Source organism: Heloderma suspectum, chromosome 15 (assembly GCF_057233095.1).
Source record: "Heloderma suspectum isolate Gila_16-S chromosome 15, 16-S_ref, whole genome shotgun sequence".
Lineage (NCBI taxonomy): Eukaryota > Metazoa > Chordata > Lepidosauria > Squamata > Helodermatidae > Heloderma > Heloderma suspectum.
Window position 1 is genome coordinate 468,370 of NC_139472.1, and position 15,305 is coordinate 483,674.

At 56.9% G+C, this 15,305-nt stretch overlaps 4 protein-coding genes across 24 annotated transcripts in view; 2 read left to right on the forward strand and 2 right to left on the reverse strand.

Moving 5' to 3' along the window:
- Positions 1–3,548, forward strand: part of ATP13A2 (ATPase cation transporting 13A2) — a 28,799-nt gene extending 25,251 nt beyond the window's left edge. For 3 of the 4 annotated variants that reach the window (XM_084821644.1, XM_084821642.1, XM_084821643.1), the window contains one exon: positions 226–1,462. In XM_084821644.1, the coding sequence (XP_084677770.1) occupies positions 226–396 (171 nt within the window). In that variant the 3' untranslated portion in view covers positions 397–1,462. Of the gene's footprint in view, positions 1–225 lie in introns of all 4 variants that reach the window. The other variant, XM_084821641.1, reaches the window with a different exon arrangement.
- On the reverse strand, positions 1,457–5,781 carry LOC146335125 (uncharacterized). Its single transcript, XM_084822284.1, has 3 exons — positions 5,334–5,781; positions 3,161–4,154; positions 1,457–2,067 (listed from the first exon to the last, which is right to left on the reverse strand). Exons 1-3 carry the CDS (start codon positions 5,779–5,781, stop codon positions 2,040–2,042), a joined length of 1,470 nt encoding a protein of 489 aa, XP_084678410.1. The 3' UTR covers positions 1,457–2,039.
- On the forward strand, positions 3,650–14,715 carry MFAP2 (microfibril associated protein 2). Of its 5 annotated transcripts, none has more exons than XM_084821651.1 (9): positions 3,650–3,718; positions 7,344–7,446; positions 10,495–10,575; positions 10,796–10,828; positions 10,932–11,018; positions 11,603–11,644; positions 12,507–12,594; positions 13,146–13,219; positions 13,580–14,715. In XM_084821651.1, the coding sequence occupies exons 2-9, from the start codon at positions 7,410–7,412 to the stop codon at positions 13,681–13,683; spliced, it is 546 nt and encodes a 181-aa protein (XP_084677777.1). In that variant the 5' UTR covers positions 3,650–3,718; positions 7,344–7,409; the 3' UTR covers positions 13,684–14,715. The 5 variants fall into 5 exon arrangements, with proteins under 5 accessions (XP_084677777.1, XP_084677778.1, XP_084677775.1 ...); XM_084821652.1 differs by having other exon boundaries at positions 10,498–10,575; XM_084821649.1 differs by lacking the exons at positions 3,650–3,718; positions 7,344–7,446 and having other exon boundaries at positions 10,101–10,575.
- CROCC (ciliary rootlet coiled-coil, rootletin) overlaps positions 12,848–15,305 on the reverse strand; it is a 44,563-nt gene continuing 42,105 nt past the window's right edge. For 9 of the 14 annotated variants that reach the window (XM_084821634.1, XM_084821633.1, XM_084821628.1 and 6 more), the window contains one exon: positions 12,848–14,413. In XM_084821634.1, the coding sequence (XP_084677760.1) occupies positions 14,315–14,413 (99 nt within the window). In that variant the 3' untranslated portion in view covers positions 12,848–14,314. Of the gene's footprint in view, positions 15,283–15,305 lie in introns of all 14 variants that reach the window. The other 5 variants (XM_084821640.1, XM_084821632.1, XM_084821636.1 and 2 more) reach the window with 2 other exon arrangements.

The following is a 15,305-nucleotide window of genomic DNA, read 5'->3' on the forward strand; positions in this document are numbered from 1 at the left end:
AGGAGTTGGCAAGTCTGTTGTGGAGGCAGCAAGGTCATTCCCCACACTCAGCTGCGGTCGTTGAGCGGAGGCTCCATGCCCGGGATGCTCTCCTCCTGGAATGCGATGGCGGGGACCCCAGAAGCAGGCCGCTGCTCCTGCCCTGGGTGGGGCTGCAGCCGTGACCGGAGGTGGGACGTGGGGGAGGCCAGCTCCAGAGGCCCTCTCGCTCTTTCTCCTTCTCAGACCGGCCTGGAGCATGGCCTGCTCAACTGCTTGCGGAAGCTGCGCCAGAAGACGTCATCCAAGAAGCGCTACAAGCGGCTGGAGAGAGAGCTGCGGGAACAGCAGCCCCCGTGGCCTCTGCTCCACGAGCCTCTCTTCGCCACTGGTAAAACCTCCATTGCCGCCAGATGAGGCTGGACCCCTGCCCTCCCACCCGGCGGCTGCTCTGCCTGGACCCGAGACCGCTGTGCCTGCCCTTGACGTGTGGCCCCCGATGCACTTCCACTGGCAGCAGCGCTCTCCGTCCCTCTTCTCAGCCCACTTGGCAACAGGCCCTGAAAAGGACCACGCGTTCCCCGCCTGTTCCACTCCTCCTGGCGCCACATGTCCGGCCCTCCCAGAAACGGGGAGCGGGAGCCCTCCAGGTGCCCAGGAGTTGCTCTCTGGGGGGGCCCAGCATGGCTGCTCAGCAAAACCCCTTCAGGGTCCCGAGTCCCCCTGGAGGGTTTTCCAGTGTCTAGGAATCATGCCTAGGGCAGCCGAACTGCTCCCAGCACCAAGCGGGGCTTTCTGCGGGACCATCTGGCTGGTTTGGGTCCCTGTTGGACCGCTTCCTCTGCTGGCAGCCCAGGCTGTGATTTCGTTCAGCGGTGTTGCGGGGAGACCACCAGCTCCTTGCCCAGGTGTGACAAAAAGAGGGCGAGGCAAGTCTTTTGCCCTCCAAATGGCCCCGTGGCCTGTGATCGTGTTACCAGGCTAAAAGCGGGACTGAGCCCCCTGCGGCCCTTCTGAGAGCTGGAGAGGGGGGAGTGTGGGCACAGGCAGTTCACCTGTCTCCCAAGACACCCCGCGCCACCCAGTCTCCCGCCAGTGGAGGAAGCCGTGCAGGTTGCCTCTGAGACAGCTGCTCTTTTCACACGGCGTTGCTTTTGTTTCGTTGGATCTTGAATGGGCCCCTCAAAGAATGGGCTCAGCAGAATCCCCAGAAAGGCCAGTTTTAGACTTGAACGTGTACTTGAATGTCACTACTGCCTGTCCACCCCCACTCCTGCTTGCTACCCTTCCTCGCTCTTCAGGAGTCCTCATCGGCCTCGAAAGGGTGGGCCGACGCAGGGGCGGGGGAGTTTTCTTGCAATAGGACCACTTCCCACAGCCCCCAAAAGGCTCTATGACTGTGGCGAGAGAGAGCGCATGGTCCAGGCCATTGCAGTGTGCTCTATGAATGTGTCTCGTAATAAACAGATGATATTTTCCTGACAATTTTATTCTTACTTTTAGCAGATTTTACTAGTTCACAGAATTTTCAGAGCAGCTTGCAATTAAAGCCACCCTTTTAAAAACAGAAAGCATAAAAACACCCCCCATATTTAAAAGCAGCAATTGCACAAATAAAACAAGTCCAGTACAAAGCTAGAAAAAAGACCGAATGCAGCCCCCGCGTCAAAGCCCAGAAAGACGACACAGGAAGCCCTGGGCGTTCCAGAGTCATTCAGCTGGTGCCGAAAAGGCCGCTGAGTCTGTGCCAGGCGAGCCTTCCTGGGGAGACCTTTCCGGAACTCTGCTGCTGCAGAAAAGGCTGCTCCTTGCTGCAGAAGGCTGAAGAACCTCCACGGATGATCTTGGTGTGGTTTGGGGGCGGGGGGGCAGCTTCGTGCAGGAAAAGGTGGTCCTGTAGTTGCACCCCATTTGCTTGAAGCTTTAAAGGTAAGAACCAGCATGTTGAATGGTGTCCTTAACGGACAGGCCAGCTGTATTGCGGCACTTGTGCCAGCCCCAGTGTGCCGGTGGCCTTCTGGGCAGTGCAGTAGTCCACAGGGCAGCTCGCTGTTCCTGGGCTAAGCGGGCATTGTGGTCTGCTTTAGTCTGGAAGAGGGAGAAAAGAATCCTGCTGCAGCAGACCGAAAAGGCCCCCCCATCCAGCATGTCTGTTCCTGAGAGGGAGCAACCTGGGAAGCAGATGAGGGTGATGGAGCCCCCTTCGCTGTCCTCATCTGGCAGATGCGGACTGCCCCTGCGCAGGGGTGTCAATGCAGCCCTCGTGGCCGCTTGCCCTCGACACCAGGCCTGCGCTCCTGCTCCTGGCTGCTTCCTGTGGCAATTGCACGTTGTGTGCTTAGGGACATCATCCATCCTGGGCATTTTAAGTGGGGGGACCGGCTTGCTGGCTTTACATCGATCCCAGCCTTCCCTTGCTATGAGCCCAGGACCCCACATTGTCCATGGCTCCTTCCCCAGAGACAGAGCTGCTCCCCACAGCCAGGCGCTATTGATCAGCCCCAGAACCGGTTTAATTCTCAGCGTGAAGCTCTGACATGTGGCAACTAGAAGTGCCTCTGAGCACATGCCAAGTGCACATCCCTGGCTGCTACGGAGCCAAGTTCAGAAGGTGGCCTCCCAAGAACCTTGTCACCTTTTGCACTCTCGGGGGGGGGGGGGGGCTCTGCATTTTCCGGGCGCATTGTGACAACACCCACAACAAAGGCCCCCAAACCCCTCAGGTTGCTCCCAGGTGCATACCTGTGTTGCAGAACCCAGAGTCAGAGAGACCACGGAGTGAAGGAAAAAGATTATTTAACGCGCGGGCTTAAGGCTGGAATCATTTCCAAAGAGCCAGAAGCCCCGATTTACATTAGCACATTGGTTTTATAGACATTGTGACATATATGAAACGGCTCCTCCTCTCCCTCCCGCATGGGGTTGCAATCCTCAACATTTCTTCTCTTAGCACTATTGTTTATAATACAAGAACTGGGTTATAGGGTAGCCATGATAAGGAGAGAACAGAAGAGAACAGCAGAGAACAAGATATACAATTGTATGACTTTTGACAAGATAAGGAATTCCTGTGTCTCGTCAGCTTACAACAATATATTCAAAGGAGAAAGAGCTCAGCAAGAACATGAAGCATGAGACTGCATGAGGCTACTTAGTCTGACCCCCGATATGGCTGCTACACCTGGAGAGGCAGCGTGGCTTGACTAACGTCCACCTCCACAGAGAAGAGGTTGCCTGCCGCCTCTCTGCATGCTTCGTGGCTGTGGGAGAGCTGCACTCAGTGGGATTCTGGCTGCATCTGCGGTGCTCCACAGGGGTGCATGTGGGTCCCTCCGCTGTCCTGCTGATGGAAGAGGCGCAGAGGAGGCTCCCCGGCGAGTCTCTGCAGGCGTCGCTGCCTCGGGTGCGCCTCCTGTGACGGAGAGGCCCATCCAGACGAGTGACGCGGGCAGAGCCGTCCAGGGGAAGCACCCGCGAGGGCAGGCAGTCCGTGCCGCATCGCCCCCCCCGCCGCCAAGCCAGCCTTTCCTCGGGTGTAAAAATGGACTCTGCAGTTTCCGTCCAGAAAGGCCCGCGTGCAGCGCCCTGGGGCGCGGGGCGCGCGGGGGCGCTAGGACCCAGAGGAGAGGCCGCGCTGGAGGCCGGTCTCCTCCTCGCCTCTTTTGAAAGCAGGCGGAGAGATCCGGGCGCCGGGGCAGGAGCAGCAGGCGAGAGCAGCGGCGGCGGCCCCTCGGAGCGGGTGAGGGGGGCGCCTGCGCCGCTCGGGGCGGGGGCCTCGGGCGCTGCGCCGGATCTCCGCCGGCAGGCGACGGCGCCCGGAGCCCCGTCGGCCCCCGCGCTCCCGCCGCTGGCGGGGAAGAGCGCGGTGGTGGCGCGTGGCGCTTTCCGGAAAGCCCCGCTCCTTTCCGCCCTTGGGCCGGAGCCGTGGCGGCGGGGGGGCCCCTTCGCTAACTTTTCGGGATGCCCACGCCCCGGCTGCGCCCTGCCGCCCGCCCCGGGCAGCGCGGTGCTCCGCCGGGCAGAGGAGGCGGCGCGGTCCCGGGCTCGTGCCCGCGCGCGCTTCTGCTTGCAAACCGCGCGGCGCGGCGAGCGAGAGGCGGCGGGCCGCGTCCCCTCCCTGGCGTCTGGCGTTCGGGCTGGTGCGGGGGCTGTGCGTCTTTTCGGGGGGGGGGGCCCTGGGAGGGGGAGACGGCCGGTCAATGCCGGTGAGTTTTACCTTTGGACCGAGGCCCCGCATCCTTTTGACTTCTGGCCGGGGGTGGGGGGGCCTCCCTTTTGTTCTCTGCTCTCTCTTGGCCGCTGGGCGAAGCTGGAGGAGGGGGCTTATTCGGGGGGTGGGGTTTCGGGAGGCTGCTGGGGCATTCTTGTCTTTGCGGGAGCACGCTGATTGTTCCCAGATGTGTCTTGCAAAAACATCTGGTTTCTCTAAAGCGTTAACCTCCTGCGTTTTGGGCACCCAGGGCCTTTCCTCCCTCGCTGGCTTGGCATTTCATGAAGTTCATCACAGTGAGAGGAAGGGAGGGATCAACCCTAGCACCTATTTTCAGCACTTCTGATGCACCCCGATCACATCTCTGCCTGTGGACAGAGGCCCTTTCTCTCATCATAGTGGAAGCAGAGCCAACTTATCTGGACATCCAAACCAAACTGAACTCTGATGTTTTGAAAAACAACCAAGAATCTTGTGGCACCTTAAAGACTAACACATTTCTTCAGGCATAAGCCTTTATGGGCTTAAAATCCACTTCATCAGACTCTAGATTGCTGTATGTTTAATTCATAGAATCATAGCATAGTAGGGCTGCGAGGGGCCTACAAGGCCATCGAGTCCAACCGCCTGCTCAGTGCAGGAATCCAAGTCAGAGCGTCCCCGACAGATGGCTGCCCAGCCTCGTCTTGAAGGCCTCCAGTGTGGGAGAGCCCACTGCCTCCCTGGGGAATTGGTTCCGTTGTCGTATCGCTCCAACAGTCAGGAAGTTTTTCTCACACACACAATAGGTTGATTTCTGCAGAAAATAGGTGGTGCAGTCCTGCTGGCAGTCTGACACCTGGTGCCCAAGCCTAGCAGTTTGGAAGCTGGCTGAGGTGGCTTAGTGGCAGATGGGAAAACACTCTGCACATGGCCAGGGGTCCTGTTGAGGCTGCTCTGTTCACTCTGTATCTTAAATCTTTAAAACATAGCCTGAGCTCCTGAGTGGCCAGGAGCTCCCTAAAGCCCATCCACGTTCCAGAAGCCAGATCTGGCTTTTGTGGGTCTCTTCTGGGGCAGGCCAAAGGTGAGGTGAGACCCTTCAAGAGGGAGTCTCAGCACTGACATGTAAAGCAGCCATCAAGGGGGCTGCCTCTGCACAAACATAGGCTGCCCTCCTCCCCTCTCCACAAGGCCCAGGGGTTCCAGGGCACCCTGAGCTTCAGCACCTCTTCCCCCTTGGCCAAATACACATCCACGTCTAGGGCGCAGGTGTGCCATGCTGTTGTCCCTCGATTCAGAAGTCCATGGTGGAATGGATCCTGCTGGCTTACCAGGGCATTCAGTGCAAGTGGTAAATGATTTCTGCAGAGGTGGGGAAAAGTGTTCCAGGAAACTTTCCTCAAGTACGCGGTGGGATCCACTCCAGACCTCTTTGCTGCAAGCACCCGGGCATCCGTTTTAATCTCTGCGGGGAGGAGCTGATCAGTCAGCTTGGAGGCTTCAGCATAAGTGGGCAGCAAGGCCCAGATGGGGAGGGAGGGAGCTTTTTCCCTCCCTCCCACCCTCCCTATCCTCCGATTCAGCAGTGTTGGATGACGGTACCTACTCATGCACGGGGCAATCAAAGCCATGAGGAAGTGAAGACGTCTCCACGGGGTGCACCCGAAGGTGGCCAGGTTGGGCCTCGTGGAGAAGGCTGTTCAAACGTGATTTGCTCTAATTGGTGGCCATGGCCTCAGATGCCCGTGGCCCCTTGACAGACAGGAAAGGGCCACCAGGAGTAGCCTCTCCACCCATTGTCCCCATGTGGGCCATTGGCCGCTGCACTGCCTAACAGATGATGACACTAAAGACACAGGGAAGCAGGGACAAACCTGCATGCACAACGGCACTGCTGTGTAGGCATCAGCGCTGCCCGAAGAGCAGATTTCAGCCCCCTTCGGAGCCTGCATGCACGACCGTAGCGCTGAGTTCCTGTCACTATCCATGTGGCTGAGGCCTCCAGTTCTGTGCAGCTGACTGATGGCCCAAGATGAGAGCTTGGAGGGAGCTTTCTGACCTCCAGGGGTTGCATCCTGAGGTTGGCAGCAAGGCCCTTAGCCGGTGCTCGGTGAGCCTGACCTGCGTTCGGAAGACACACAGCCCCCAACAAAAAAGCACTCCCACACTCGCTCGCACGGCAGGGAGAGGGCATCCATGACTAGCCTGCGGCCAGTGCGAAGCAGCATCTGGAGGACTGGCCCTTCTCGGAACGGCGCGCACCGGTCTTGTGCTTCTCGTTCGGCTCACAGCCAAACATCGTTTGGCTGGTTCCCCTCCCACTCCTGGTACCGCAAGCCACACGTTTGGCTCCTTCCTGCCTGAATCCCTGCGGGGTCCCTTAGAAAGCGCCAGAGGGGATCCCAGGCTGTTCCAAAGGCTTTGTTAGTTCCGTAGGCGGGGACAGTATCAACAGGAGCGTTGTGAAGTCTGCAAAAAGGGGTGGAGAGCTGGTGGGGTGGGGGAGGCAGCCCCGTGCTTTCCAGGCCAAGCAGGGGCGGGGGGGAAGGAGTTGCTCTCCCCTAAGAGCCCATTTCTAGCACAGTCTCTCTGGAGGGTTTTCTGCTCCTTTCTTTCATGTAAAATAGAACCCTGAACAGCATCATCAGTTGGGGAATTCTTCTGGAAGCAGGTTTCTGTGTGGAATAGTTGGTCTGTTTTGATTTGTTCACACCGTGTTAAAAATGTTGGGGTGTGTGCCTCTCAATATCACATTTTTTGAAACTTGAAATTGCTCCCAGGGCATTGCCTGAAGGGGCCCGATTCTGCTGGAGCTAAGCAGGTCCTGTGAGCGGGATACCCTTATGCCCTCCCTGCATGCCCCCTGGAGTCCCATGATGGGAGAAGTCACATGGAGTGTGTTTCTTTATTACTTATTTCTTATTTCTTGGATGTATAACCTGCCCTCCCCTGCAAAAGTGCCTATTGCTCCTAGCAACAATAAAATAAGTACAAAAGACAATGGTCTGAGATATAAAAATAAAAAACCCCACGTCAAATGTAACTAGGGGAAAATATTCCATATTAATAGACAGGATCCAGAAGAGCAATCATGTTTTTAACACAAGCAGTGGTTCTTGCCTGGTGCTTGGCTGACGGCTTTCTTTCCTCCCTCTCTGTGTTTCGTTTCCAGCCCACCTGCACGTCCCCCAGCAACCCCCTGAGTGCCTAGCAGTAGCAGCAGGGCCCTGGACCGATCATGAGGGCTCTGTGTCTCTTCCTCCTCTGTCTGGCAGGTGAGTGGGAAACCTCCCACACCCAGGCTGGCTGCCACTTTGCTTCAGTATGGATGTCGAAGCAATGATGTTTAGGGCTGTCTGCACAGGAACTCTGAGAGCTTAATTCTAGCAGCTTTGCCCTGTGGCTTAGTCTGAGTCCAGGGCTCAGCCCCACAGCCTGTCTACATGCCAGGGTTCTGCCCTGACAAGTGAAATAATGATCAAGAAGAGAGGAACTCTCGGCGTGCACAGACTGCAAGCTGCCAGGGCAGTATTTATTTATTTATCTATTTATTACATTTATATCCCACCTTTCTTCCATTGTGGAACTCAAGGTGGCTACATGTGGTTCCCAGGTGGTCTCCCCTCCATGCACTGACCAGACCCAGGCCTGCTTAGCTTCAGCAAGGCAGCAGCCTCCTGTGCCATGGAATCATAGAATAGTGGGGTTGGAAGGGGCCTACAAGGCCATCAAATCCAACCCCCTGCTCAATGCAGGAATCCAAGTCAGAGCATCCCGACAGATGGCTGTCCAGCCTTGTCTTGAATGCCTCCAGTGTGGGAGAGCCCACCGCCTCCCTAGGTAATTGGTTCTATTGTCCTATTGCTCTAACAGTCAGGAAGTTCTTCCTGATGTTCAGCCGGAATCTGGCTTCCTGTCACTTGAGCCCATTCTTCCGTGTCCTGCACTCTGGGATGATCGAGAAGAGATGCTGGCCTTCCTGTCTGTGACAACCTTTCAAGTACTTGAAGAGCGCTATCATATCTCTCCTCAGTCTTCTCAAGGCTAAACATGCCCAGTTCTTTCAGTCTCTCTTCATAGGGCTTTGTTTCCAGTCCGCTGATCATCTTTGTTGCCCTCCTCTGAATCCTTTCCAGTTTGTCTGCATCCTTCTTAAAGTGTGGTGCCCAGAACTGGACACAGTACTCCAGATGAGGCCTAACCAGTGCTGAGTAGAGGGGAACTAGTACTTCCCGGGATTTGGAAGCTATGCTTCTATTAATGCAGCCCAAGATAGCATTTGCCTTTTTTGCAGCCACATCACATGGTTGGCTCTTATTCAGCTTGTGATCGACAACAATTGGCTCATATTCAGCTTGTGCTGTCAGACTATGCCCTGGACAGTACAAGTGTACAAAAGGAGGGTAAGGGGAGACACAATAGAGGTGTACAAAATTATGTGTGGTATGAAGAATGTGGACAGGGAGACATTTTTCTCTCAAAATACTAGAACCTGGGGTTATCCCATGAAGCTGATTGGTGGGAGATTCAGGACAGATCAAAGGAAGGAAGGACTTCTTCACACAGCGCAGAGTTAGACTATGGAATTCGCTGCCACAGGATGGAGTGATGGACACCAATTTGGGTGGCTTTAAAAGGACAAATTCCTGGAGGAGGAGGAGGCTGTCAATGGCTTCTAGTCTTGATGGCTCTGTGCTACCTCCAGCACCAGAGGCAGTGAGCCTCTGTGCACCAGTTCCTGGGGAACATGGGCGGACAGGCACTGTTGCGCTCGTGCCTGCTTGTGGGTTCCTGGTCGACAACTGGTTGGCCACTGTGCGAACGGAATACTGGACTAGAGGGACCCTGGGTCTGATCCAGCAGAGCTCTGCTGATGTTCTTCTGTAAGTGTAAAGAGGAGCGCTGAGTTTGAAAGCAGGGAGCCCTGGCTCACGTCCTGTTTCCTCAGCCGATCCTCTTCCCCAGAGCTGTTACCAGGGTAAGGCCGTCTACACAGACACTGCTGGCAGTTCTTTGGAGGGGGGCAAGCAGCCCTCGGTGGGTCCCCTTAACCGGAGAGGGGCAGGTGTGCCAAGGGAGAATGCTCCTGCACGGCTCCAGCCCTGTGTGCATCCCCTGGGCAGAGGGAGCCCAGCAGGACCCTTCTACAGTCTGGGAGCCCAGGAAACGGCCCCCCTGTTCCTGTGGCTAATCCGAGGGAGATGAGCGACTGAGCGCTCTGGCCTGCGGGAGTGCCTTTGCCCCATGAGTCGCCCCTGTGGAGCACAGCCCCCGCCACCCAGGGCTGTGCGCCGAAGGGAGGGGCCGCTCAGTGCTCTGAGCACCGCACATCAGCCGTCCTGGCAAAGGCTCTGCTAAAGTGAGCAAAGGCACAGCAAGGGAGGAAAAGAGGGGGCCCGGGGGGGGCAGCGATATGGAAACGGTGGAAGTGCCTGTGCTGTGGCAAGCGGGGAGGAAAGGGAGCGGCGCCTGGTGGGCAAGCTGGGTGAGCTGCACGAGTCTGTGCACGTGGGGCATTGGGAGCTGGACAGGCCTCCTCAGCTGTGGCTGATGCCTTTCCCTTCGCTATTGCCTAGCGAAGTCCTGCGCAGACAGCCAGCTTGGAGGGCGGGGCAGGGTGGGGCAGGCGGGCTTTCCGGGCAGTAATTGAGGGGCCCAGGAGAGCCGCTGTGCGCTGGGTGGTGCCCCCTTTCCTAAGGCACACGGGAGACCCAGGGGCTGTCTTATCACATGCCTCATGTAGTCCTTGGAACACACTCATTCCTGGGGGTGTTAAGAGCTGCTTCACCCCATAGGGGTCACATACCCATGGCAGAGGGCACGTCTATCATTTCTGATGGATTACTCCATATTTTGCAGTCATTTTTGTACACTATTTGTACACAGAGGGGGTGGGGCAAACAGCTTGAAATGTCGTCCCTTCTTTTAAAGGCCTAAAAGAATAAACCCCACCAGTGGGCTCTCCAAAGCAATCTATTTACTTGCTCACTGGGTGGCAGAAGCCACGGGCCCGCAGCTCTCTGTAGGAACAGGTTGCATCAGGTGGGAGTCATCCCTGCAAAGGCCTCGCCCCCTACGCCCTGATTGAAAGTGGATGGCTCTGCCCCACAACATCCACGGAGCAAGACGTGTGAGTGGGTGGAGGTACGCCCCAAGACCTCCCCTTCTGCAAGGGGCCAGGGGTGGCTGTGCTGGGCCCCATGCAGCTGTCGCGCGAGAGGGGCTTGTGGCATGCACAGGTGTGCTGTTGACTGAGGCACCAGGCGCGGGCCAGCCTTGGTTCTCCCCTGCCAACCCCCCACCTGAGCTCTCCTCTCTCCAAGCAGCAGCACGCCTGGCTCAAGGACAGTACGACATCGAGGACCCAGCCTACCACGACACGCCGTATGTCCCTTATGAAATAGGTGAGCCTCAGGCGCTTGGCCTCTTCATGTCTTCTGTGCATTTCAGTGACGGGAATAAAACTTGGTGCCAGCGGGGCGTTCCCAGAATGGAATGGCATTAAAGCTCCCCAAAGGCTGGGCCTGAGCATTGTCCAGCAGTGCTTGGGTTCCCCGCCCCAAACGCGGCCCTTGCAGCTCCAGCCTCAGGGGTATGAAGCGGAGCCCTTCTCTTGTTTTTCAGAAAGCCAAGATTATTATGATTATGCTGGCAACGGTGAGTCCTCCCCCCTTGTGCACTGCTTTGGGGACGTTGCGTGGGTGGACTTGGGGTTGGTAATGGGACGGGCTGAAGCAGAGCTTTCCCTTTGCTGTTGCAGACGTCTCCCTGCAGATCCCAGACGAGCAATACCAGTACCAGTCCCAACAACAGAACCAGCAGGAAGTCATCCCTGCCCCAACCCCAGGTAAGCCCCGCGGACTTCGGCCTCTCCTTTTGGAACGTGCATTTGCAGGGGTGGGGGGGCCGATTGTGCTAGCAGGTTCCAGCAGGTTCTGGCCACCCTCTGGGCCTCGGCCTGGATCCCTGCAATGGACCGGCCTTGATCTAATCCAGCAAGCAAGAGCAGCCGTGACCTGACCTCTGTCGGTTATACCTGTCCACTGCCGAGATCTGGATTGTGGGAGTGCTAGGGAGAAGGCGTGGCCTTCCAAGCCAGCGCTACCTCTAGAGTGCCACCACAGCAGAGAAGCCAACACGGCTGCGCTCGCCTCGCTGCCCGTGGGGGGGGGGGGGGGGCAGGCCCTCAGGTGAGGAAAGGACAGGCTGTAGCATCATGCCAGGGATGCTACATTGGAGCGTGGAGAAGCGTTCCCAACTTGCAGATCGACTCCACTTGAAGGAGAGAGCTTCAGCTATTGGGCAGTATAGAAATAAATAAATAAATAAATAAATAAGCAATCCTCTGACCCTCCCACAAACAAGGCTCGCTTCCCGAGGCCTCTCCTCTATGCAGAGTGTCAGGAATTCTTTTTTCCACCCTGTTCTTAGATATTCCCACCGAGACGGAGCCCACCGAACCAGGGCCACTGGGTAAGAGACAGCGTGGGCTGCAACGCTCTATATGGTTTGGAGCTCCTTGGTAGGCTTATTCATGCATGCAAGTCATTTGCTTCATGGACGAAGTCGATGGTGGCGCCTGTGCCCAATATTGTGCCAGCGCCTGGGATGGGACAACGCCTTCTGATGCCCTCTCAGCCCTGCAGGCGGAAGTCACTGGGGGGGTGGGGAGGGAAGCCCACCGCCACAGACACGCCACACGCTCAAAACCGTCCTTTTTGGGTCATAAGCGGTTGGTAGCTTTGCTGAACGCGTTCAAGGCATGCCCCTTACTGCTGGGGCTCCTTGCGACTTTTGTCTGCGGTCTTGGTCTTGTACCTTGTTTTTAGTGCTTTCTTATGTGCTTGGGGTTTTTTTTGTGAACTGTTTGCCTCGCGAGAGGGTTTTGAGGACAGGCTGGATCCAGGGCAGGGAGAGAGTCTGGCCTTCTAGGCGATGTGGGACCCCCAACTTTCATCAGCCCTGGGCAGCTTGACCAGTAGTCTCGGATCAGGGGAACTGAGCCCCAACAACTTGGGGAAGGGGTTAGCCCACCTCTGGGCTAGACAGATGGCTGATTGAGAAGATAAATTACAGGGTGAAAAGCGGGTCCTGGGGCCACCTGCTGGGTTAACACTTTGGTTATGAATGACAGTATCTACTTCCACATAATTGTTCTGCTGGCACCAGCTGTGTAGCTCTACACCGAAGTTAGGGTTGGAACCCACGGAATCAGCGGGCTGGGACTTGCTGCAAGGGCGTGCTGCCCAATGCAGCCCCACGGCCGGCCGTGCAAAGAGTAGCAGCCGCGGAGGCAGTTTGCCGCTGCTTCATCCTGCTCGTTTGCCTTTCTCAGATTGCCAGGAGGAGCAGTATCCCTGCACAAGGCTCTACTCGGTCCACAAGCCTTGCAAGCAGTGCCTGAACGAGATCTGTTTCTACAGGTAAGCAGCCGCGGATGGCCCTGCTCCCTTTCTGCTCAGGTGGTGTGGCAGGAGAGGGCGATGGGCTTGGCCGCCGACCCAGGACGGGTAAGGAGGCTTGAAGACAGCAGAGCAGATGCCCACGTTTGCGCCACCGTCACTCTCGCTGCCTGCACGGAGCCAGGCAGAAACCCGGGCAAAACCCAACATGGGTCCTACTTAGAGTAGACCCATTGAACTGAATGGGACATAAATCACGACTAACGTCCATCCCATTCATTTCCATGGGTCTACTCCAGGTAGGACTTATGTTGGATCTTGCCAAAAGTGTGTGTGACTGTCTTAACATTTAATCCCAAGTGTTCGAACCAATACTTAACATTCTGGAAGCCTTTGCCAAAGAAACGGGGTATGTGCGCAACATGTTTTAATTTTGCTTCCACTACTTGTGGCTAGCGCCTCTGAAAAGGTCAGTCAAGGGGGTCGAGGGGGTGCAGGTAGCAAAGGCTCCCATTCTGCCTAGTGTCCTCTCATGGTTGACACATTGCAGTGACCTGGGCCTTTCTCCCCAGTCTCCGTCGGGTTTATGTGATCAATAAGGAAATCTGTGTCCGCACAGTCTGTGCCCATGAAGAACTCCTCAGAGGTAAGAACCACCCCCCCGCCCCATCTTTCGGTCGCTAGTCCCCACATGAGGCAAGGCAACTGAGTGCACTCTGGACAGCACCAGGCTGGAGTAATGCATTAATTTAATTCATTAGGAAATCCGCTGTCCCAAGGGCCAGGGAGGGGCTCGGCCTGAAAAGGGAGTCCCGTGTGGTGCTGGAGGAGTCCGCCAGTGGCCACGAGTGCGTCCCCAGGGGAAAGGCCGTTCCCCTCCGCATCCAAGGGGCGAGGCAGGGAACGGCCGCACTGGGGAACGGAGCACTGGGCTGAAGCCCCGTGGGCTGCGGCTCCCGGGCCAAGCGCCTCACGGCACTGCGCTCCCCTCCCGACTCCCTTGCAGCTGACCTCTGTCGCGACAAGTTCTCCAAGTGTGGTGTCATGGCGAGCAGCGGCCTTTGCCAGGCCATGGCCAGCACCTGCCTGAGAAGTTGTGGTGGCTGCTGAGCGGGGACGGCGGGCGCTGCAGCGCGAGGGGCCCGCTCCATGCAGCGGACGCTGTGCTGGCAGCTCCATCAACGCCCAGCGGAGGAACGCCAGCGCCTGGCTCCACGGGCTCCCCCACTGCCACCCTCCCCCGGCCGCACCGGCAGCTGTGCACAACGGGCCACCAGTGTCCACCTTGGGCACAGGAGTACGCGTGCGTGTGTGCGTGTGTAGTGATTTGTCTACTTGACTCCTTTTTGTTTTTCTTGTAAACGTTGCTGCAGGGGAAGCAGCCGCGCAAACCCTTCACCTCTTAAACAAGTGCGTTTCCACAGAATGTGTCTGGGCTGCAGCCCATGTGACCCACCAAGCTGAGGGCAGCCCCCAAAGGCCCCCCCCCCCCGGGTTGGTTTCTCAAGCCCAGCTGGCATTTGGCTTTGTGGATCACTGCCTGGGCGGGGCTGGCAGGACCAAGAACAGCTAAGAAACCTGCAGCCTCCTCACGGGCATGGCACATTTTTTACTCCACCAGCAAAGCCACGGCTGTGCTGCTGGCTTTACCGCTCAGTAGCTGCGAGGCCACCTTTTGTATGAATAACCCCTTTTTCCTTTTCTACCAAACATTAAAAATAAATAAACCAAAGATGTCATGTCATGTGCCATAGCAGAGTGTTGCTGACAGAATCGTGGCTTCCATGTTTCCCACTGCGTGGCTGGTGCAGACCAGGAGTGAGGCGAGCGAACCGCACATCTAGGAGAAGAGGTTTTTATTGCGAGGCGCGCGTGGGGCAAAGTCCAAATTTAGCCATTAGCACAATACCATCAATATAAAAATAGTTTTCTACTTTGCTTGATTGTTACAGAAAGAACCCCAAAAGGTAAAAATATGCACACAATTAGTGTCTGCATTTTGGTTAGAAAAACTTGGTCACGTTTAACAAGAAGAGTGTAGTACAAGGAAGGAAACGGGCAGGCAGGGGGTGGCCAGCCGCCCTCTCTGCTTAGACCCACACACACAGCATGGCCAGGCCCAGCAGGTTGTGGAAGATTTCGGGGGGAGGGATAAAAATGCTGGATCCAAATAATCCGGGTCACCCTGTGGGGGGGCCACACCGCTTTCTCTCCTCCAAGGTGCAAAGCCAGAGCCCAACGCCAGTCTCCCGTGACGCCAGCGATGGGCCCAGCGGGAAACGGCATCACCGGGAAGTAAACTCTTCCCCCAAGCACTGCCTTTCCTGACAGCGGCCCCACTGCAGACTCTTGCCTGTGTGTGTGTGATATCATTTCGCATCCCATGGAGACGGTGTTAGCGTTGATTTCCCCCAAATTGCCAATCTTTCTCCCCACCTATTCGGGATATTTTACACCACAGCTCCCAGGCTTGGGTTGCGGGTGCAAACCCTAGAACTAAGCTGGCCAAATAATGGCTAGCCTCATAACATGTGACAAGGGACCCTCGTTCGCCACCCCTCCACTTGGTGCCTTGGGAGGCAGAGGGGTTGCCCAGGGGCTTCCGTGGTTGCAGCTGTGGGCCTAGTTTCCCGAAAGGATGGAGGAGACAGGGAAGTGGGGCTGGCCCTTCCGAGCCTCTTGCTGGAGCTGCTCCTTCAGCATGGAGACCTGGGAGAAAGAGGGAGCCCCTG